At 38.1% G+C, this 25181-nt stretch overlaps 1 protein-coding gene across 1 annotated transcript in view; it reads left to right on the top strand.

Annotated features, from left to right (window-relative positions):
• adcy2a (adenylate cyclase 2a) overlaps window positions 1–25181 on the top strand; it is a 54879-nt gene that overhangs the window by 973 nt on the left and 28725 nt on the right. The window contains exons 2-3 of the mRNA XM_069693188.1: window positions 5839–6036; window positions 21198–21359. Of these exons, the coding sequence (XP_069549289.1) occupies window positions 5839–6036; window positions 21198–21359 (360 nt within the window). The remainder of the gene's footprint in view (window positions 1–5838; window positions 6037–21197; window positions 21360–25181) is intronic.

The following is a 25181-nucleotide window of genomic DNA, read 5'->3' as shown; positions in this document are numbered from 1 at the left end:
ACTCACAAACTTCCATATGTACACACACACACACACACACACACACACACACACACACACACACACACACACACACACACACACACACACACACACACACACACACACACACACACACATGCACGCACACACACGCACGCACACATGCACACGTGCTGGTGCAGTACCTATATGCACGCACATGTAGACCCTCACAGCATGTGGTCTTTATTGCAGCACTAATGTGAAGAGAAGGGTGAGATAAAAGTGAGGGGGGGAAGAAGGGGCAGATTTATTGTCTGAGGTCATGGTTGACTGAACTACAGAAAGGAGATCAGTTTCCTTCTGTCACTATTTTGACAGGCTTGTCTTAGCTCTAAAAACTGGAAGATTTCAAAGCAGTGAACGCAAGGCTCTAGAATAAAAGGACATTCTTAACAAAACAAAAAAACAAAAATACCCGATATTTTTACATCCACACTTTGATTGGATGTGCTTTAACTTTGAAAGTCCCTGCCTGAGTCTGAATGTATATATCTAAAAAAGGAAAGGATTTTAGGACAATATGTTATATTATATGTATATATATATATATATATATATATGGATATATATTAGGAAAGTGCCTCTCCCATTCCTGTCTCGACTGAGTCTGCTATTAAGATAGGCTTAGTATAAAACATGCTGAAAGAGACAGTGAGACACAGACAACACTGACACACTGCAAATCACCTAAATTCACCAGAAAATAATCAAATCTGTGCCAATTCTTCTGTATTGTGGCTAAATGTATTGTGGAATGCAAATGGAATCGAAAGTTTTGTTGTATGGCAAAGTTGTTTCCATGCACTGTAACTCTCAACTAGTACACTGATGTGTTTAACTAACATCTGTGGTTGGAGAGCGAGGGATTGCAGATCCATCCAGTCACAATCAGTCAAGACAAAACAGTATCGCATCATGAACCTCATTAGACAACAAATGAAGAGACTTCAATCTTTGATCGATCGTATTTAATCTGGCAAATGTTGTGATAGTTGATGGTGTTTTACTAACCTCCTACACGCTGCCACAAGTGTGCAATAATTGTCATAATTAGAGCTAGGTAAATAGGTCCATGAAAATGCCAAAAATGTATTTGTGTTACTCAACTGTGAGGGCACAGTAAAGCTCCTGGATGATGAACGATGCTCGCATATTAGAACTGTTTTGTAGGTGATTTATAGAAAAGGTGTTTGGGCACCTTTTCATTTCAAATTGAATGACTTAAGCTCTGCAAGAATAAGGTGAAGTATCCTGTGAATACTTAATACCTCATCACTGACGGACAAATGTTGGCAGATCACCCAGCTTCAGCGCTGTCAACTGACACTGGCTGATGACACTGCAACACTTTTTAAAACTTCAACCACCTCTGGTGAGGTAAAGAAAATAACTCTGCCTATAATTTATTTCATTTCCAGAGACCTGCGCTCGTACTGCATTTTGGATAACAATGGGTTTTGCTGAAACATTGTTGCAGCAGAGAGGCTGTTCTCCACTGGAGACATAACATCAACAAAAAAATTAAATTCTCTTTTTATTCCAGTACACACCAATTTCTGTTTTTAAAAAAACATTTCAGCTGTAATGTTGGTCGGTAGATTACTTTCATTCCATAATTTTACTTTTTTTTTTTTCCTTATTGAATCGATTATTTTGAAATTCTAATCAATTCTGAAACAAATCATGGTACCAATAATCAGAATCAAATTGAGATTGACAGAGTCAACCCCTGTCATTATCATATTTTGTTATTTTCTTGTGGAGATATTTTAATGATTAATCATCAATTCCTCTTACTCTTCAAATTAGTTACAGCCTAATAGTTAATTTAATTTCAGATGGCTGACAGCATTTGTGTTCAAAGCTGTGGCAAAATGTCAAAGTAAAAGTTAAAAAGCAGCTACAGCATTAAGTATTAATGTAGAGTTAGAAGCATGAATGCGCCAGAACCAAACAGAGGGCCTTTGAAATCTTTAGTTTTGAGGAAAATACTTTACATTAATCAGATAAAAAAAAAAAAAAAAAAAAAAAAAATATATATATATATATAGTTTTGCAAGTTGTATTTAAAATGTTTTTGTGGGCGAAGAATAAATAAAGGTATTTTCCTGTTCGGTCACTGCTCAGACTATCTGCCTCAACATCGTCTCTTGTGTTTGCTCTATCCCTGTGCTGGGTAGGCATGAATTTTGCTGCTCCCTTGTTTTGTTCTTTTCCTCTTTTCATCATCCTCTATTTCTCCCCATTCTCGTGCCATCTCTCACCTCTTCATATTTCTGTCTCTCTTGTTATTTGTATCCCGTCATCCCTCCATCCCGCTGGCTGGCTGACCTAAATCCTGTGCTGTTTTGGAGCTCTGCTCTGGGCGAGACAAACTCTATGTGGCTCTCTGCTGCCACACACATCCTGTCCTGTCCCACTGCATTGACTGTGCAAGAGAAAACGAGAGGATATGTGGGGGTGGGGGGCTGAAGAAGGAGAACGAGAGAGCTAGGGAGAGGATGAGTGCAGAGACAAGCATTGTTAGGCTCACAGAAAGACAGAGATGGGTCACTTCTGAAAATGATGACAAGAATTTAAAAAATGGGGGTAATAATTTGTAATGGCAATGAATAAAAAACACAATCCATTTTAAATCATCAGCTGGCATAACTGTATATTTTTACACACACAAGTTAAAAAGAGAACTTGAAAAGAATATGTGCATTAGTTTGGATTATGCGGTGTAATTTACATCATGAATATTGGGACTTTTTAAAGTAAGAAATATGAGACCAAAGAGTCCTCATGGATGAAAAAGCAGTGCCATTAAGCAGTGAGATCCTTTCATTTAGCAAGAGTCAGCAAATTACTCTCCCTGATGTTAAACTAAATATACAACAAACAACAGCGGTTCTTTCTATGAATTTTTGATTGACAGATGTCAGTGATTATTTTACACATTTTCCTTGCCTACGCACCCAAATGTGGCAGTAAAGATGGGACACACCGGCCTCCCTACGATGTCCCTGTCCTGACCCTTTTCCATCCCCATCACACCACTAGAAAAGCATTGATGGTATGAAATCTGGCAAAGGCAGGCAGCACAAACGTCTCATTTCACTGTGCCATCCTCCTACATCCACCTTGAAGAAACTCAATAAATGTTTTATCAGAACTTTTATATCTAAGTATCTAAGTGTGTTTCAGAAAGGCAGTGGCAAATCCATTATGGATGTGGTTTCAACTGGCTACTGGTTAACACTGGGGCCTTTTTAGTTTTCTTTTAGGTTTTTTTCCATAATCCATAGGTTGTTTTCCGTGTTTTGTCTTTTACATCTTTGTATTGTAAAGAGGATGTGCAGGGATTACAAAATACAGATTATTGTAATGGGGAATCCGATTAGTCTGAAGTAAATGAGATAGAGCAGTTCAATGAATTTTCTTCACATTCCTTATATTCTACTAGTTTTTTTAATTTTTTTATTGTTTACTTTTTCTGTTCTCTCAGTGTCAAACCCATAGACAGGTTTCTTATTTACAGACTTGTTAAGTTTGTGCATATTCAAGGGGACAAAACTGCTTTGGTAGCTGGTCGCAAGATGATAGTCAGACATTGTAATTAATGTAGATTTTGTGTAAATTGTTCTTTTTCATAACCAGTAGGTCAAAGCTTTGCTGACCTGTTGTATGCTTTCACTGGTACAGCAGCTGAAACATTTGAAAATTAAATCTTTATTTTTTTATTTTGTTGTTTTATTATACACAAAATGTATGCCACTGAAGTTCACTTTAGATTTGGTTGTTTATGATTTAGGAACCAATAAGCAATGAATTTATGTTAGTAACATTTAAGTGAATATGGATGACCCTAATAATAAGAACTGTAAAGAACTGAGAAAATGCTGATAGATCAGAGTGTAACTCTGGTTATTTTCTATTGCTGAACCTTACAAATGTGCCCTATATCCCACATGCAGGGAATCACTAGCTAGGTGGCACACAGAACACAGAGAAGCATTGTATAACCACTGCAGCGCAACCCAGACAGGTGTGTGGCCAAACATTTGTTTGAAAAGAGTGAAATGATATCTTCTATTTTAAGATCTTCTTAAGGTGAACTAGTGATTTTATCTATCCGGGCAGGCCACTGAAGAGCAGCCTTGTAAGTGACTTCACAAAGCGATTGCCTCTTTAGTCCGTTCTGATAAGTTTCAGGGCACTGAAGAAGTCTTTATAGGGAATCCTTAAAAAACAACAACTCTACAAACATGTCTCAGTACCTGTTTTCCACCCAGGAGTATTGTTGTTTCCACAAAAGTGGAAGCAACACCACTCCTGGTAGTAGAAATTATTTTATTTCTTTAGCAGACTTTTTGAAAGTATTGCGTATGTTTATTTCGGTGAATTATGTTGCATTTAATCGAGCATCTTCACAACTACGACATCATCTGAAATACGCTCACATTGCAGACTGTGATTGGCAGTCACTAAATAGAATTGCCCAGCAACTGACTGCTAAACTTCAGGGTTGGATCTGCTTTCTGTCTTTCATTGCCATCTTATTCACGATGATTTATAATATTAGCTTACAATAGTCTTTCATGAGTAGAGATCTCTAAATGAAATTGCCCCACTAAGTTTGCTATTCAGAGCTAAAAGTAGGCAGCTGTATCACAAGAACCTTTATGGCTTACTAAAATGTAAAATGAATGTTGCTCAACTTACCTGGTATGTTGTCCTCTTCTTGTACAATATCAGGAGCATGGTGGTAACGTTAGTGTCACCAAGTCAAAGTAAAGATGTTTACGTCAAGGCTAATTTACAACCTGCTACATTTGGATTTGACAGCTACTGTACGATGGCTAGGTCTGGGACAGGAAATGGCTGTCACCGATTGCATAAAGCCTAGGTAGCATAGCACAGACTGTTGCTGACTTCAGGACCACCGGGACCCCAATCCACTCTTTCGATGGCCTGGATCCTAAACCCCCTTCTGTTCTCAGTGAAGGAATTTGATTCCTTCAGAAGATTGAACATTTTGCATTCATCTTTTTTGCAGCTGGTGCAGTTTACTATAAAAAAAAAAACAACAACTCTTCCTCATCTCTTTGGAGCATGGCTCTGCCAGATATGCTGTGAAGAGTGCTGCTTTCTGTCCCCTGGTTGCGCATGTGTTTTTGTGGGGATGATAAAACCCACATTATACACCAAAATATATTTCTAAAAAGATGATCAGTTTAATTCATTCATTAAGGACCAGTGCTACAGTATATTCTGTTGGCTCTCGTGAGTGAAGGCTCATCCACAGAATGGATCGTGTGTCTGTCTTCCCTATAATGACTGGCAAAGTAATCTGTAAATATACACTACACATAGCCTGTTATTTAAAAAAAAAAAGTATACTAAGTAAAGTTTTAGAACAATGTGCAACAATAACAAATGACTGATTAGAATTAGTATTAGTATTTTACATGCATTTACTTTCCTATAAATACTCATGTGTGCTTTTACATTTTCATTCACTATCCACTTTTAAGATGCCTTATATTTCGTGGTAATGATGTATTTGTCTGTACTCAGAGATGCACATGTCTGCATTGGATGGTTGTGTTTTCAGGAAACAAAATAAAGATGATGAGAAGTTGTTTACAACAGGGTGTTTTGTGCACCCTCAAGAACTTTGTCTTATATTTTATCTTCTTATCTTTATTTATGTAGGCAAAACTATTTTCTTGAAATATCTCTCCTTTGTCTGATAAGTAACACATCTTTTTCCCCACTTAAATTGTCTGTCCACATGTCTCACTGTCTCTCTCTTATGCTCTTTTTCAGAACGTTGCTGACCATGTGGCCTTTGTAATAACTGTGCCCACGGCACTAGCGATATTCCTGGCTGTGTTTGTACTTGTCTGCATTGAGTCCATCTTCAAGAAGCTCTTGCGTGTTTTCTCCCTGGTCATCTGGGCTTGCTTGGTTGCCATGGGCTACCTTTTTATGTTTTCTGGCGGGATCGTCTGTCCATGGGATCAGGTAAGACAGAGATGACATCTTTGGAAAATGTATTTGTTGTGGAGGAGCATGTGATGCATTCTGTGATTTATTTAATGTGCACCTCCTGTTTTGTAGTTTCATGAGAGACTTGGTGTCTTAAGGAAAAGCTAATACAGTGACAAGAACAAGTTTTGAACCCTTTAAAATGACCTAATTTTCTGCCTTAATTGGTCATGAAATGTGATCTCACATGTGAGTCACTACCTTGAATGTGCAGCTCTTCAAAACTTTCCCAATGTTAATGGACCAAATAGATTTAATTCTGATGGTGAAACATGTCATTGTCCAGCGTTTGTGATGCCTGTTATTTAATGTATCCACCATCCTACAACAACAACCATAGCGACAGAGTAGACTGTGACAGAGCCTTTGACATAAGCACGTGTTAACAGGGTTTTTATAAGCCCCAAATCAAAGTCTTCATGTTGATGTACAGTGTCCTTTTTATACCATACTTATACCAGTGCTGTGCTTTTCCTGGACAGTCTCTGAGTCTTCTGTGTTTTACTTTTGGAGTCATCTTAGCTGGGCACATGCTTTTAGGAAGAGCAGCTATACTAAATTGTCTCTCATTTATAGACCATTTGTCTGTGGACTGATCAATACTTTATCTCTTTGAGATTACTTTGTACCATGTCCATCTTTATGCAAATCAATAACTCTTGATCGTAAAGCTCTGTCTACACAGAAAGGGTTTCAGCAGCATGTTTTTATCATCCATCTCACCTGCGCCTGACTGAACAGTTGTTCCTCTATTTTTATCACTACAGCTGTCTACACAAGTGGTTTAACTGTTTTACGCATTTTAGTCACGCTAACTGCAGGTAAACTTGACATGTCGATTTATAAGTCTATTTTCTGGTGTTTTACTACAGTGACTGTATGCTGATGGAGCTATTAGTCCTTCCAAAACCCATTTGACCAACAGCTCAATACTGTGTCTGAGCGCAGTAGACATAAGTGTAGACACAGGCGGTGGACCAGGACCACACTCCTGTGTGAGTCTTCTGAGATTGCTCTTTTTGTCAGGCATGGTTCACATCAGCAGATGCTTCTTGTGTGATGGTTCATTGATTGGACTCTAGATTTACGAACCCCAGACTCCTGTTAGCTTTTATTGATGTCATTAGTCGAAGGGGTTTACATACTTTTTGAACCCTGTGAATGTTTGAATGATGTTTTCAGTATAACTCTGAAAAATACAATGGTTATTATGTGTTATTAGTTTAAATCAATTGTGTTTGTTCATATTTCCCTTACTTAGATAAACATCTAACCATATTTTCATGGAAATGTATACAAAAAATCTGACTATTTCAAAGGGTTCAGCACTTTTTTTCTTCCCACTGTATATCAGATTTTAAATAACAACTTTGGATTGATAGTACATAGTTGTTTTCCAAGATGGAATTCTGGGTTCAGTGGATTTTGGATGTTACTGATGCATGTTTCTTCTTTCAATGCCTTGCTCTTTTGACTCATAATATCTGTGTTGTTCTGTAGTGAATGACAACATCTTTGTGGAATTTTGAGAGTTTAGAAGTGTGGCCATACGGATAACTTGATAATTTGTCTAGAGTTTCCGCCCTATAAATATAACACTTGTTCAAAATATTTCCTTGATTGCCAGAAAACCCTCATGGAATCTGGTAGCAGAAAGATGGAGTGCTGTTATAAAGAACATAGATAAATGTGAAACAAGACATGGGGTTTCATTTGGCCTGGATAGAAAAATCTCCTTTAGCTTTTACTTTGTCTCTTGTGATTTCTGACCTACATCCTATCTTTTAATCCTTCAATGCTACCTGACATTTCATTATGTTTTTCTGTGCTTCTGCCTCATTGATTCTTAGTTAATAAATGAAATTAAGTGAAATTATAAAAATTTGTATCCTTGAAAAAGCCCTAGAGTTGATGTTCGAATGAAAAACTGCATTGGTAGATTGAAAACAGCATTATTGAAGCCTGGCCATCTGTGACTAAAAAAATACCATTGTGAAACTGTAAAACATGATTACGTATTCTGTGTCAGACCTCTTCACTTGATTTCAAATCCACAGCTAACACTAAGAACATTAAGAAAACATCTATCTAATTCAAAACTACATTTCCCCACTGTGGGATTAATAAAGTTTAAAGTCTAAAAGAATGCTTTGAGCTGATTACATAGTCAACATAAATGCATGAATGCAGCCATGTGGATCATTATTACTGTTTGACTTGAACGAGACACAGGAGACCATATATCAGTGTCACATTGGTGAGGAAATGCAGTCAGCTGGCATAAAGGAAGCCTGGTAGATGTGTTGTGTGGAACTGCTCTAAATCAACTTTTGTAAATCAATACATCATTTTTGTCCGTGCATTTATCAAGTGTTCCACGACACTATTCTCGATACCGTACGACCTCATAGGAGTCAGAATGCACAAAAATACTGCTTATCTGAGAGCAGTTTCCTTATGTTTGTGTGTTTCTGCAGTAGTACAGGAAATATATTTTTTTTAACATATAAAGCAGATCATATATAATGAGCATCCCATTATAATGTTTTATTCAATACAGAAACATCGGAGTTTCCTTGCCCCTATGACTAGTTTACCAGTTTTGTTGTATATCTGCATACCTACAGTATACGCCATGTGTAGTACACTCTGCACCAATGATAAATGTGCAGTTACATGTTGCAAGGTGAAAAAAACAGCAGTCATATAATTGCTCCTGCCATATGCATCCTGCAACAGGTCTCATTGGAAACACCACAGTACATTAGGTCTTCATTATTTGAAAACTATACTCATTCAGCATTACTTGGCAAGACTCTAGTGTGGACTCACCCATCACAAAGATACACTGATTCACACACCTCTCCATTCATTCCTTTCTTCTGCTCACTGAAAATGTGAGGCCATTATGCCATTACTGCTCCCTCAGTGTTGCATCTTAGCCATGTTAATTAATACTCATTCAAAGAGATATTATTGTTGATAGGCACTGCAGTCTATGCGTTTTTAGATCTAGGAAATGACTCGCTAGCATTTTCACATTGCTCCATCTTAGTACACAATATTTAGTATTCTCATCTACCATTGTGGAGAACAGAAAATGTACTTTATATATCGGTGAAATAATGCATGTCAAGTCTCTTCATCCAGTCAGTCATGAAAAATCTTTGAATAATACATAAGAAGTGTTTGCCAATAACCATGGGTAATTTTTAGGCCTCCCCTGAGACAGTCGTCAGCATAATAAAAGGAATAGTTCTGCAGATCTCTTAGATCTTAGACTAAAGAGGCACCGCCAGCCAAAATATCTGATGATTATATTTCCTTCATGAAATTCTTTTGACATTTAGCTTCGTTGCTTAACAAACACTCATTTCTGCCCTATGATTGCCATTAGGCTGTGTAAATCCTGCCCTTTATTTTATCTAAAGAACAACATGTATTTTTGATTAAAAAAAATAGTTCCCAAGCTGGCACACTGTCAGTCTCAGTTTTCATACAGTTTATCAACTCACCTGTGAACCATCAAAGTCAAATAAAACACCAGTATAGCCATGAGAACCCTTCACTTTAAACATGTCTTCGCTCTTAAAATTGCAGTTGGTGTTCCTGGAAAAAACATCAGGACTTGAAAACACCGGGACAAATCCTGCTGAGCCGGTGGGGCGTCAAAAAAATCTATTATGTTTTTACTGGCCCTGTGTGTGTCTTTTACAGCCCCTTCTGTGTACCTGTCATTCAGGGTGTGCATTAGAGCATGATGCGGGCGCTCGTCCCAGCGAATAAACCCAGGGCTGAATTTCTTTCCCAGTGCATCCCTGATTGTGATTACTGTCAGATTCTTCTTTTAAACTCTCTTTTTGATAGATCTTTCTTTCTGTTTTGGGTGGATTTGCAGTGTAGACCGTGGTTGGCAATGCTGGAATAGGAACTTTTTTCTACAAGACTTGAATTGAGCTTAATATCTAAATATATGTTAACGTGGATCTGCATTTGTGCAACAGCCAACTCTGTGAAGTGACCCATCATTGGCCTAAAGCCTCCATCACAGGCTAGATTTTCTAAAGCCTGAATACAGAGCCAAGAGGAGAGGCAGGAATTTAGTGTTCTCTCTAACCACTTAAAGTACAAAATGCCGAAAGGATATTGTGCAATCTTTGCCCTTCAACATCAAACAAAAAAAACCTGCCTACCCCAGCTTTAAAGATTTGTATTTTTGAAAAAGGCAACAAAAATTTACTGATGAAATTGGTATCAGGGATATGCCAATAATCCCTGGAAGTGGACAGGATCAGCACTTTACGGCATAACACGTTTCGAGTGTTGGGCACCGTGCCAACACTCTATAAGACTATGGCAATTAAAGATTACACTGGATTTTAGCTGTGAATCTGAGGAAGGGACAAAGAAGGGATACTTTTGATCTGCAGCAAATTTGTAGAAATACCTTTTTTTAATCCTATACTACCAGGTTTATCAGTACTGTCTGTGTCTATCAACAGTTTGTGCATGTCAGTATCACTACAGTTGTCAAGCTAGAGAACCAATAAGTATTACAACTTGAATTGAGGGGTCCTTTAAATACTAAATAAAATAAATGAAAAAACTGTAACCAGTTCCTTAAATATGTGTATCTTTGGGTGTATCCAAAGTCATATTGTATTTGCACTGTACTATATGTATCATATGTTATATTATCATTAAGCTCTTTATAAGGATCACCACACTAATGCTGGATAACGCCTCTCTTTGCTCTTTAAACAACCTCAGTTAATCGCAGTGTGGGTTACTTCCTCCTGACCTGTATCTGCATGATTTTTATGCATTTCACTGCTGCCACATGATTGGCTGATTGGATAATAGCATCAATAAGCTGGTGTACAGGTATTCCGATTAAAGTGCTCAATGAATGTATCTTCAAATATGTCTAGAGAAGATCTTTAAGGATGGGTTTATTTTTGCTTATGTTCTACCCTCCCTCCTTGTTGGTTAAGTCTTCACTTACATATTATCCTACATGTGGAGCGTGGTGCGCAGTTGCTCCTCAGCCAATTATAATAATAACCATTCTTTGATTCTGTGGTCACCCTGGTCTCACACTGTTGCTGAGTGGATATCTGCTACAGAAAAGAAACTAAGGGACTCAAAGTGAAAGTCAGAGTTAATTAAATGCTTTCTGTGCTGTAGCGAGGTGGTTGCTATGAGAAGTAGAGGAATGAAACGGTGATTAGAGACTGAGCTTCATGCTCCCTCATCGCCCCACATGTCATGTATAGCCATGAGCTCATTAAGAATGATGGCTTTCTTCCCACATCTTTCATGCAGTGTTGTTGTTGCTGGTCAGTGAATGAGAATATTGCTGCCCATTGTGACGTTTTAAAAATCAGTATATTGAATGGACAAAAAATGTATTGTAGAACTCGTAGACAAGCTTCTTAGATGCCATCATGTACAGTGCTATATATGTACTATTGTCAACAACTCCCATGAAAAGCCCAAAATAAATGTATCCAGCCTGATTTAGCTTATCCCTCTGTGCAATAGAGCACTATTGTAGTCCCAAAACATTTATAGATAACAGCAGTGAGCCACACTGTTGCACTGAGTGAAGCATATGTTCATTGTGAAAAGAGTATACTATAGTTTGAGAAACAGCTCTACAGTCAACATACTACAAATAATCTTTTATAGACTTTGGAGATTCATTCCAGGAAAGTAAACATTACTACACATGCTGAGACACAGAATTCTGTTTACAATGCTCAACATATTACAACCTGCTGGCTTTGGACTATAGTTAATGGAGAAATTTACAATGTCTGAGTCTCAGTACAACAAGTGAATATTTGACTCTTCTGGGGAGAAAATGTAATTTGAAATCTAATAAGAAACAAAGCAAAAGAAAAATGGGACACGCATATATGATGGATCTGTAAAGGATTTTTAGTCCAAAGAGCTCTGTTTATGAAGTTCGAGTCTTATGCTTTCCATACTGATGTACATTGATGTGTTTGTGGTATATTTGGGTTGCACCATTTTAATGGAATGTACCAGAAACATTATGTAGGCTATGAATCTTTCGACTCTCCAGCCTATGGTTTTGCCTTCTTTTAAAATTTTCTATGCTAACAGACAACAACATGTACACTTAAATACACTTTGATAATGCAGATGCTGTAAGTATTTGGACATTTGTTGTTCTTCAGTTTCTTTGCTTCAGCACATCCCATTTGGAGTGAAATAATGGATACTATATTAAAGTGTCAAGTCTCAGTTTGAATTTGAGTAGGTTTATATGGATATGGAAAGCACTGGGTGTGAGACACAGCCCTTTTAAGGCTAAGTGCCCAAAGTGCAAGGGCTCAAAAGTAATTTGACTCTTGGGTATTAAATATGTCTCGCTCAGTTTCAGCCAAATGCATCAAAACTTATTGGGTGATATTTAATCTTTCAGCAGGGCAACTACCCTAAGCAAACAGCCAATGCAACCTAACAGCTTTTCAGGGTGATGAGGTGAAATGTCTTTGACTGGCCGAGTTGGTCACCTGATCTCAGTCTGACTGAGCTGCTTTCTACTCGTACTGAAGAACAGACTAAAGGCAGAGATACCCAACAGCACACAATAAGTTAGAGCTCAAAGTGGCTTCAGGACCTAGAATGACCTATTTTGCAATGCACAATAATTTTGCATCGCTATTTGCTGAGACCGAATTTGATAAACTGGAAAGTGAATATCCTTTTTTAGAATATAATAGATGCCCATCAAAGCCTCTTCAGATGAAACATTTTTATGAAACTGGCAGTGGTGGCTATGTAAGATTTCTGCATGAAATAAAATGCATGAAAGAATAATAATAGAAGAACGTGAGAAGAGATTAAGGGTAAATATTGTTAATACCTGTATAAAGCTATTGTGCATTTGTCATTTATGATAGTTATTTGTTCCGCAGGAGGTGATCATCATGCTCTCCTTAACAGTAGTTTTATTTCCACACTGATTATCAGACCTTTTAGGATAACCTTACTTTCTTGTTCTTTGCAAGTGTAGGTCAGCTGACTGTTTCAGAAAAGGGTTATATTAAATATTTACTGACAGTTTCTGCACCTATAGACTACACTGTATACGACTTTAATTTGATTATTCATGGAGGAACAATTTTGCAACCACTGCACAAAGATTCAAGTGTTGTGCAACTTCCTCAATGGCTCACGAGTTAATGGAATTGGGTGTGAGATTGAAGACTTGACATTGCCTTTCAATTTTGTCATACAATGGTTAATCAAGAAAGAAAATGGGGTTAGAAGATAAAAACATTTCTGTGACATGGCCAGTTTCTCAATCATTCTTTTCACTGGACCAATGGCATAAACTTAACTTGTAATTAGCTTGTACTGTTTCTTTATATCGTGTTTTTTTTTTTTCAATAAGTAACAAAAAATTATGGAAATATGGGATACACTATTATTTATTATGATGACCATTAAGTTGGCCATAGTAACAACTTCTCCCACTATTATTGAATGCCGTTTAATATATTCTCCCCCAAAGTATACAAAATATGTTAAAGTACAGCCCCGTTCCAAAAAAGTCGGAACACCGTGTGAAATGTAAAAAAAAAAAAAAAAAAATGCAATGATTTGCAAATCTCATAAACCCATATTTAATTGCAAATAGACCACAGACAACAAAGCAAGTGTTGAAACTGAAAAATGTTATTATTTTATATAAAATATATGCTAATTTTGAATTTGATGCCAGCAACACGTCTAAAAAAGTTGGGACAGAGGCATGTTTACCACTGCGTTGCATCACCTCTTCTTTTAACAACTTTCTGTAAACGTTTGGGAACTGAGGATCCCAGTTTCTGGAGTTTTCAATTGAAATGTTGTCTCATTCTTCTTGCCTGATATAGGATTTCAGCTGCTCAACATTTCAGGGTCTCCATCGTATTTTTCATTTGATGATGCCCCAAATGTTTTCAATCATCAACAGTCATATACTTGAAATATGTGCAGAATGTAGTTTGGCACTGTCTTGCTGAAAGAAGCAGGGCCTTCCCTGAAAGAGACGCTCTCTGGAGGGCATATGTTGCTCCACAACCTGTATATGTTGTTCAGCATTAATTGTTCCTTCACAGATGTGAAAGCTACCCATGCCATGTGCACTAATGCATCCTTATACCATCACGGATGCTGGCTTTTGAACAGCGCTGATAACAAGTTGGGTTGTCCCCGTCCTCTTTAGCCCTGAGGACATTGCGTCCATGATTCCCAAAAAGAATCTCAAATATTGATTCGTCAGACCACATTAAAGTTTTCCACTTCGCCTCAGTCCATCTTAACTGAGCTCAAGCCCATAGAAGGTGGCAGCGCTTCTGGATCATGTTTATATATGGTTTCTTCTTTGCATGATAAAGTTTTAACCAGCATTTGTGGATGCAGTGACGAACTGTGTTCACAGACAATGTTTCTCGGGAAGTGTCTTTGAGCCCACACAGTAATTTCCACGATAGAATCATGTCTGTTTTTAATGTAGTGCCGCCTGAGGGTCCGAAGATCACGGCCATCCCATATTTGTTTTCAGCCTTGTCCCTTGCGTAGAGAGTTCAGTTCTCCAGATTCTCTGAATCTTTTAACGATAATATGTACCGCAGACGACAAAATCCCCGAATTCTTTGTAATTTTACGTTGAGGAACATTATTCTAAAATGTACTGCACTATTTTCCCACTCAGTCTTTCACAGAGTGGTGAGCCTCTCCCCATCATCACTGCTGAGACTGAGACTTTGCCTTTCTGAAATCCTCTTTTTACTCCCAATAATGTCACTGATCTATTGCCAATTAACCTAGTTAGTTATGAGATGATCGACCAGGCTTTTGCTGCCACTGTCCCAACTTTTTTGAGATGTGTCGCTGGCATTAAAAATTCAAAAAGAGCATCTATTTTTCATAAAACAATCACATTTGTCCGTTGTTGGCTTAGGTTTATTTTCAATTAATGATGGGTTTATAAGATTTGCAAATCATTGCATTTTATTTTCATTTTACACAGCATCCCAACTTTTTCAGAAACGGGGTTGTGCATTGCTTCCCTTCTGTAAATTATTTGCCATTATTTGTACATATGTCATGAATCTGAGGCAGAGAAGTTAGGTAGGAGTGAACGACAGTGATATGCCAGAGGATTTCTTACTGAAGCACCATTACAAGAGGCTAACCTACAGATGGAAAAAAATATTGAAGTGTAGATTAATGGGTATAATGGTGGTCAAGTTGTATAAGAGCATGAATCTAAAAGGTCAGTGACCAGTGTTATTGTCTAAAGATAGTAACAATGAGTTATTATGTCATCGGACATATTTTATGTTGTCAGTTGCCATTGCAGAAACACGTGTGGTTGTTTTTGCTTAAAAACTATTATTTCACACCCTGTACAGGTTGCTGTGTTCCAAATGACATACTTCATTTAGTACTTCAAATAGTGCTCTTACATGTTAGGACTCTTATTTTTGTAGTGCAGGAATTTTAACAGGGTAGTGCTGTTTCAAATCAAACATAGACGTGCTGCACTTTCCAGAAATATCCTCAGCATGTGAACACATCACCTGCCAAACTATCTGCAGCTTTAATTATTTTACCCAGAAATCAACAAGTTTTCGTGTTTAAAACATTCAATAAACACACTGATTCTTCTGTCCAGCAGCAGTAGTGACAACTTTTGTGAGGTGTTCTCCAACACATGCAGCTTCCTCAGACGCCTTAATTTGAAAATTCTTTAAGTCGGTGGCCCCGCCCCTTCCTCTACATAGCCAAGATGGCGACCGTTTAGGGTGGAAACTGTCCACACTGTATTTCACACTTTTGTTTTGGACCATTTTGAGTGCAGCATCCTGGTGCTTATTGTGCACTGCATGTACTCACAGTGTGAACGCACTTATGCACTCGAAATAGTGAGTGCTAGTACACAAGTACACCATTTGGAACAGCAAATGTCTGAAAGCAAATAGTGGACAAAAGTATGCTCATACTTAAAGTCAAGTTCTGCTGCAGCAATATTGTACTGATGAAAGGATACCTCCACTTTCCTTTATTTTGTTTATGTCTGTAGTTATTTTGCACAAAGCATCTGCATGCTAATGAGCTAAATGGACTTTTACAGTACAGGAAGTTACATAAATTGTGCCTGCTTACTTGAGTCCAAAAGGCAGTACACAGTTTCATATATTCTGCTCTGGTTGAAACAAAACCAGTTTAATATCCATTTGTCCTTAATGAGGTTTTTTTTTAAGCCAGTGGCATGGGACAACTTTCCCACAGAAGTGACATGGCCAGCTGTCAAAAAAAAAAGACTGGCGTTGGTGTTCTCAGCGAGTTACGGCAAGACAGTAAGCGAACAAGAGATAGTCGCATTACAAACTGCACTGCAGTACATTGTCAGGTAAAAAAAAACAACCTTGATGTCTTGATGGTGGTGTTGTGCTCACCATTCTTACTCTCCCAGAGGCAATTTGTATAGATGCACTTTCCATTTTCAAACCTATAATCAATTGAATGCTTATCCTCTCCCCACAAAGCCCGGTCTGTTTGCTGATGGTGGGGAGAAGGGCTTATCTGTGTGGTCCAGCCTCTACCCCTCACTGAGAGGTGTCTGGACCATGCCTCATCTACTCCTTTCCTCCTCTCTGTCTCTCAGACACACATGCCAGATGAACACACGCTCTCCGTATACAGCCAGCCTCATTGTGGTTTAAAGCAGATGAGTTGGGGCGAAGGAAAAGCTTTGTCAGCTTGGAACAGCAAACAAGAGGGGACACAGGGAGAGCTTAATGCAGCTTAATGTAAAAAAGAAGAGTTACATTTTTTTTCTGTGCTAAAAACCTTAATTTATCTTAGTGATTGATGTTGACGTGCCCAGACTGACTGCGGAAATTACAAACCAAGCACTTTGGCTGATTGTTTGTTATCCACTGCATTTAATTCTGCATCTTCCCTGAAAATCAATAAATCCTTTTTTTTTTTTTCCCCTCACATTTAGTGAGAGTAGCCAGAATTGAAATGACCATCTTTCTTTTTTGGCGTTAAATAGCTGGCCAACACCCGCAGCACATGCTCACATTGACAGCTGCACACACATTTTACACTGTAAATCTAACCTATAAACCAATCCCAGCAACAGACTGCAGACTAAAAGCCTCATGTAATTTGACTCTCCATCTCTATAATTTGTTTTGTAAACCCTCCTCCGTCATTATCAAGGCATTGGGGCAGAAGCAAAGTTGACCATTATGGACCACAGAAAGCCTTGACTGCTTAATTGTCAGATGGGAGGGTCCCTATGTGCCTCCTTACATCACGCATCAAGTATGTAGGAGAACTCAGCAGGTGACCTTCCCCCATCCCGCTTCTCCATTATCCTCAGCATGTTTCATGATTGAGTTAGCAGCATTGGATTTCAAAGCATTAATTTAGAAAAAAAGGCTTTCTGGGCTGTAAGTAAATTATGTTGCTGTGCTTGATGATTGTCGGCAGCAATTAGCAGCTCTCTCCTGTATTAAGAAGTAAGTTAATACTGTCTCATTTGTTTTCTGAACTAGTGAATGAATACAACTAGTTGGGATTCTGGTGGCCTCGTGTTTAAGGCTCATAACCGATATCATCCACAGAGGAAAAATATCTAAATGATAAGGTGGTTGTAGGTTCACAATCTCTCAATTACAGTATTTAGGTTACACTATGGCTTTTTTTTAGCTGTTGCATCCTACATCTGTTCTGTTACTGCACTAACTTTTATTTATTTAGAGATTTATTGTGCATTTTGAGCATTTCTGGCTGTTCAGGATTTAGATGAGAAAAAAAAGGAGCTTACTGAATAAAATTCCCTCTAAAACATTTGCAATACTGCAGAAACACCACAGCCACTCTTGTCAGGAATACTGTCGGCACTTTTGTTTCTGCTCTGTCTCACCACCGTCAGGACTCGTTTGTTCCTTACCTATCCACTAGTCATCCCTGTTTAGTTTTCTCACCCCTGTTTGTCAGCTGGCATACTCTCCATAGCTGTTTTGTCATCTATATATAGATGAGTTTTCACCTCCTTTTTTGCCATATGATGGAACATGGCAATTATACCTACCATTTCAGCCTACTTTCCTGCATTCGTTATCAGAAAGCAGCCACCAAACTTTTCAGCTCTGCCTTTATGCTTGTATTTTGATCCTAGAACTACTATTGCCAGCATTATTGAACCATGATATTGTAAGAATAAAATAAGACTGCACTCAATTAAAGCTCAGTCAGGCAGTGGAAAAGAGAGATTAGAAGCAGTTCATTCCTGGGTTGTGGGATTGCAGCTGCAATTCTGCAGAGACCAAAACACAGGAAAACAGAAAGGAAGAGTGCAAAAGCATGAAACTTTATACAGTATTTCTGTTTGCTTTCAGACACATCGTCCACTTAAAGTGGTCTTCTTTGAAAGTATTCTTCTCGTTTGTCCTTAAGAATCTGCACAGGTGTTTGCCTCTGAAACTTACCGGGGAGAGCACTGGCAATGTATTGTCTTGGAGAAAAATGGGAACCACCCATCATTTGTGTTGGTCTTTTCATACCTGGAAACTAAGGGTGTGCCACATTATATTGTTCACAATGATATCAGTATCATTTTTTATACAATAAATAAAAAACCTCTACAAACATATTTTTGTCCTCTCCGTCCTATCTCCTGTCCTCCAGCCTGCAGCTCAGTCGGAAAAATTGCATTCGCACAATTTTTGCCACAACACTGTTCATTTTAATTGAGTCATTCATGGCTTCCATTTGCGCAAAGAGCAGGTTTTTTCTTTTTTTTTTTTTTTTTTTTTTTACAGAATCTGGATCAAACAGTGAAAACAGTTTATGATTTGGCAACATTTTAAATGAGACTTGTACGCGACAGTGAATTTGACTAAACACCCCAATTTTAAGCGTTTTGGAAGCATTTGGAGTTCATGATCATCTAAAGGATCTTTGAAAATTTTAAAACCCAAGAATAATTTCTGTTTTCACAGTTTCTGGCTGTGATAAATGGTGTAATTTGGGGGATTTTTATTTTTTTAAGGGAAACAACCTGCCAGTGGGTTGTGGGGTTCAAAGGGTTAAAAAAAAAAGAAGCTATTTACCCATAAACAGCTTAAATACAATGGAAAATGTAAATGCACGACTGCATATCAATAAAGATAAGCTCCACTGGTTGAGAAAAAGACATTGCTGTTGTGAAGGTTGAGCAGCTGGGCAATTTGTTTGTCACAGGTCTGCCATGACCAACAATAAAAAATTGGTGTCCTAGTAGCAGTGACCCCTGCCAGCCTGCAGAGACTTTACCCCAAGTCATGGATGTCAGAGGTTACTCACCTTCACAAATGGTTATCTCCTATAATTATTGCAGGAGTCCCCCACGGCACCCATTACTTTAAAGTGTTCTGGTAACAAATTCTAATTGGCTCATTTATGTTTTGTAGAAGGCTTATGAAATATTTTTTAAAACTCTTGAAGCCATTATGTGCTTTCAAGTGATGTACATATTTACGAGGAGACTGGTTGACTTCATTTTGAGTATAGTAATGTAAGAAGTGTTACTAGAACATTTGGTTAAATTGAACATTTACTCATTAGTATTTCACTGTCTGCTAATTTTTCATTTGCACGTTTCCGTTGAGTTGACTTTATATAAATTTAAACATTTATCTTGTAATTATTGTCCCTCTCGTTCAACTCCCTGTTTGGTGATCTGATGTTTTCAGTACACTAACATTATACATATTTACCCTAGCTAATTGAGACAGTCAGCATTAGTGAAAGTCAGCTTGTCACAGATTTCTTTGTATGTTCATCTGCTCGGAGTACAGCACACCATGAAGTACAGGGGTAAGCCAAAAGCCTGTCAACTATAGTAGAGTGCATTTCCCACACTCCCACCTATCGAGGGGTGTATATAGAAAACAATTTGTATATGGCTTGTTACTTAAAGACTAAATCCACTGCTATGTCAGACAACAAGCAGGTAATGAGCGTAGATCCTGGTTTAAATCTTGGTTGCTGTGGATGTTCATGCTGTCCACTCTCATATTCTGAATCAGATTCGGGTTCAAAGATATTCGGGTAGATTTGAGACATCTCCATTTTCAATCAAGAACTATAAATTATCTTCATAGGTTTAGAGTTTTCCACCATGGCAAGACAATGAGGCGGGGGTACAAGCACAGTAGGCTTATTGAAAGTTGGTCAATAAGAAGAAAGTGTGCTTTTAGGGAATGGGTCTTTAAAGAGACGGTGACTAAAGCAGTTTGAGAGGCTGCATAAAGGGCAGTTTAAGAAAAACAATTATTTATTTGACCTGGGAATTATGCAAAGTCACTCTAGTAGAGTCCCAGATTTATAATACAAAACCTGGAAATGAGAGTAATAGATCAATTTAAGGGACCAGATAATCCTTTCGTATTTGCTTCTATTTCCATTCACAGGCATAGTTGGCCATTAAGAGTAGTAGCTTTGTAGAGCTGTATGTTAGTCACCCAAGCCTGAACAGAGGAGGCACTGTTTCAGTCCTTCTTTCTCTCTTACTTCCTTTCCTCTCCTCTTTCCATCTCACTTCATCCTCACCCAGTTTACCAACCAGCCCTGCAAATACACCAAGAGAGGTTAACTGGCACCTGGCTGCAGCCTTTGAGAACACTTGTCTCTTTCTATCTGTGCCCGTTAGCAGATGAGTGACTTTAGCCCTCCTGCAGTGGGTGTATGAAAGAAGTGTGTGTGTGTGCACGTATTTGTGTGTGTGTGATGCTTGGATAAAAAGGGAAGCACTCCACCTGCTACCTTAGAGGTGTCAGTCTTGAAGTGTAGGAACTGATTGTCTCCTTTTCTGCCTCGTGCAATCAAGGGAAGCGAAAAATGCTCAAATGTGCAGATGTACAGAGATAAACCTTTTTCAGAAAGTAGTGTTGATGGTTTTTAGACTTCCAAGGTCATGCTCTTTCTTTCCCCACAGGCTTGTCAACACATATTTTATTTCCGTCTTCATTTTCTTGTGCACGCATTTCTTTCTCATTCTGTCCTTTTTGCTTTCCTCTGCAGGTGTTTAATACGTCTTTCTCTTTCTCCAACAGGTGTCATTCTTCCTGTTCATTGTGTTTGTGGGTTACACCATGCTGCCGTTCTCTATGCGTGATGCTGTCATCGCCAGTGTTCTGACCTCCGCCTCTCACACCATTGTGTTGAGTGTCTGCCTGTCCACCACAGCGGATCACATGGAGCCAGTAGTGTGGCAGGTAAGGTAGTTTATCATAAGTTTTGGTTAATGGTGGCAAGCCAATTAATGTACAAAGGAGCACTAAAATATACACTGAATCCATCTTCACAGCCACAAAATATACACACAGTCTGTGTACCTGAAGTCAGCACAATTAATCATCACGTGCGCATTACAGAAAAAAAACCCCTCTTCAGCATGTCCATAAGGACAGTTTAAAGCAATAGTTTAACATTTTGGGAAATACATTTCCCACTTTCCTGTCTGTATAACACTATAAAATTGCCACCTGCATCCAGCTGACACCTTAGGTTGGCATCAAGACTAGGAACTGCTTGCCTGGCTCTATCCAAACGTAACAAATTCCACCGACCAGCATATCAGAAGATAAATAAATTGTACAAAAGTTGAGTAAAAAGTCAGAGTAGTATTGGGAGTTGGTGGCTATTTGATGGCAGTAACTTCCTGGACTCGGTAATTATCCCTGGCAAAGAAATAACAGTTGTTTGTGTGTGTCTTCATCTTGTTGTTTTTTTACTCTAATTTTGCGATACATTGCTATAATCAGTCGTCCTCAAAATTCATTGCTCTTCTCCTGTAGAAGTTTACATTCAGTTCCCAGGAAGTACTACTTCGGGGTTTACGTTTCTCCAGGCAAATAAATACACGTATGAAGCTGTTTTACTTTACAAACTTGCATCCTGCAGTAAACGACGTAGATGCAAGTAATTTTGTCTAGGATACTTATAATACATTATAATCATATACTGAATGGGACTGTAATCAAATCATGTTTTTTTTAACCTCGTATCCTTACACATTATTATAGTAAGGCATAAGTACACTTTATCCTGCCCTACCCATTCTTCATGGGGAACAGGTTTTTTCTTTGTTATTATCCAGATGGAGTCATAATTGAATTGTCTTTCCCAGAAATGTAATATTTCCTCATCGTGCTCTCAAAATAAGCAATTTTAGTCATTTTAATCATACAGTCTGTATTTTTTTTAGCAAACAAACAAATGTGACCTTTACACTAAAACTAATTTAGCATAGCAGGTGAGCGATAGAAATTCTAACGTGTTAAAAGGTCACCCTCTTTCCAGCAATACTGCCATTTGTGCATACTGTTCAGACAGTTGGCATATGCTGAAATAATATCAGGAAACTATTTGTTTGGGTAACCCATACCTCAATTAATTTAAGATTAAGATTATACAAACCTGATTCCAAAGTCAGTGATTGCAGTACAAAGAGGGCTAATTTAAAAAAAATGCATAACGTGAACATCCATTGAATAAGCATGTCAGTAATGCCTCCCTGACAACCATAGATTTCATGGAATCTCAGTACCAAATCACAATGGGCATTTCAAGCACACAAAAAGGCCTCATTATTATTGTTTTACTATAACTTAATTCCAGTGACTTCTTACAGTCACTCCAGGAAGTATTCAGACTCCTTCACTTTAGCTTTTATAATGCAAAGACTGAAATACCTAATTTACAGATGCATTCAGACTCTTTGTTGTGGCACAAATTGTAATCAAGTGCCTCCTGTTTTAATTATCTTTAATATTTCCACCTGTGTCAAATTGAATTAATTAGACACAGTTTAGAGGGTCACACAATGATGTATATTAGGTCCCATGACTTGCACAGCATGTCAGTACACAAACTAAGCAATGACATCCAACAATAAAGTTGTGGTAAGGCACGGATCTGGGCAAGGGTATAAAACCCTATTTTAAAGTTTTAACTATTCCCAGGACTACTGTGGCCTCAATAAAGAACTCCAAGCACTATGTATGTGTAATACCTGGCACAGCACCTGGTTAAAATTACCCATGGCATTGTGGTAGTATCATCATGCTATAAGGGTCAGAATTGAGGGAAGTATGAATGCACCCTAACATAGAGATGTCCATTAAGAAAACCTGCTGCACCCTGGGAGTCTCAGTATTACCTTTTAGCTCAACAATAACCCAAAACATACAGCTGAAGTGCCTTTGCGACAAGTCCCTGACTGTCCTTGAGTGGACCAAGCAAGAGCCAGACGTAAACCCCACAGGACATCTGTGGAGAGACTCGAAGACAGCAGGTCACAGATGCTTTTGATTTCATCCAATGTAGTTTTAGAGGATCTGCGAGGAAGAATGGGATAAACTTCCCAAATCCTAGTGTATAAATCTTGTATAGACTTACCTCAAAAAGACCTGAAGCAGTAATTACTGCCAAAGGGACGCCTACATAGTGGTGAATTAAATATATTTAGTAAATAAGAGATTTCACTTGTTTTCACTTTGTTTGAATTATTGTGCAGATTATGAGGAAAATGCCAGTTTTCTCCATTTTAATTAAAATTTGCCACACAAAGTGCCAACAGTGAAAGAGTCTGAATACTTTCTGAAGCACATGAAATTTGCTCTTCTCTCCTCATTTTGCTGGTTGTGTTGCTGTTTGTCCACTAAATTGCACAGTCAAAGTTGGATTGAATTGTTGCTATACAATAAAGAAATGATGATGGTGCTTTTTCACCTTATTGTCACAATTTTCTGTCATACACTATAATTGCCATGAAGATTCTTTGCTGGCATCACTAAAGGGTTGATGCGTATGTTGGCTATTCAAGCTTTTTGAAAAGTTGCTGGTTGAAATAGTTTTTAAAGCCTCTCCAAGCATTAGCACAACAATAAACCATCTCGCGTAAAAAATAATTCAATAGGTCAGTTGTAGTCACATATTCAAAGAATGTATTGTCCTAAAATGTTTTTCCTGTGCACCTTTTATTATAATTCTTACTTAAGAAATAATGCACATAATTACACAAAATATAGATGAATTGTGTTGCAAGAGCACCATCCTGCTATTGCCTGTATTTCCATGTCTTTCTGAGATCCCTTCACCTAAACCTTGACAAACATTCTACATTGCCCCTGTGAATGCTACTATGATGACCTGTTTTTTGGTCTCAGCCTACTTGTCTTTCATGTATAATTGTAGCATAGGCATGCCAGCATCTAGGCTGCCAGGGGCTATAAGCTAGCTGGTCACTGTCTGCCACCTCCTCTTGTACATCAGGTCAGTTTGCTTGTCAGCACAAATCCAGTTTAAAGTCTGCTATAGCAGTATATCCCTTTAAATATTGAATTGCGTCAGTAAAGTGGTAGGAAAAAAACCCAGATGTTTGAAAATATTAATTACTTCCTGAGCTGAACTAATAAAATTTTGGCCATCATCAAAATAGCCCTTGGCAAAACAGAATATCAGGATGTGTGCCATGGCCAGACGCATTTTGTTTTCAGGTTGCCTGTCCATCAATCCCACCATCTGTCCCATTCTCGTGAACACAACATCCCAAGAACATCTTCAGGGAATTTTCTTTCAAATTTGGCACAATTGACAGCATCGTGTTCTGCAAAAACACTTTATTGGCTATAATTCAACATGAAACAGGATTAGAGATGATTCTTTATTCACATGCAGTAGAACATTGTTACTCAAGTAAAACTCTGAAAGCTCTTTAGAGGAGTATTCAATTCCTCACTGAAAGTTAATAAAAACAAATGTATGCCTGTACAATAGAAATGAAGCCAACGCCAGCAGTCAGTCTCCACTATATCTCTGGCAACCTCACTATGACAACAAGACTCCAGTAAGTGTCCGTTCTTGGCTAAAACTACAGTGTACTGTTTGCACACTCTAGTTGCCAAGCCTGTTAAACAAATGAGATGCAATGTATTAATTAATTGGTTTTAGAGGTGCTGGTATGTGAATGAAAACATTCCCATCTAATTCTCCGCAAGGAAGTGAAAAACCACTTTCACAAAACGTCAGCTCAA

The sequence above is a fragment of the Brachyistius frenatus genome, unplaced genomic scaffold, assembly GCF_029030835.1.
Source record: "Brachyistius frenatus isolate BFR_SWC_R1_liver_20210118 unplaced genomic scaffold, ASM2903083v1 Contig_14, whole genome shotgun sequence".
Taxonomy (NCBI): Eukaryota; Metazoa; Chordata; class Actinopteri; family Embiotocidae; genus Brachyistius; species Brachyistius frenatus.
This window is presented reverse-complemented; position numbering and strand designations above follow the sequence as displayed.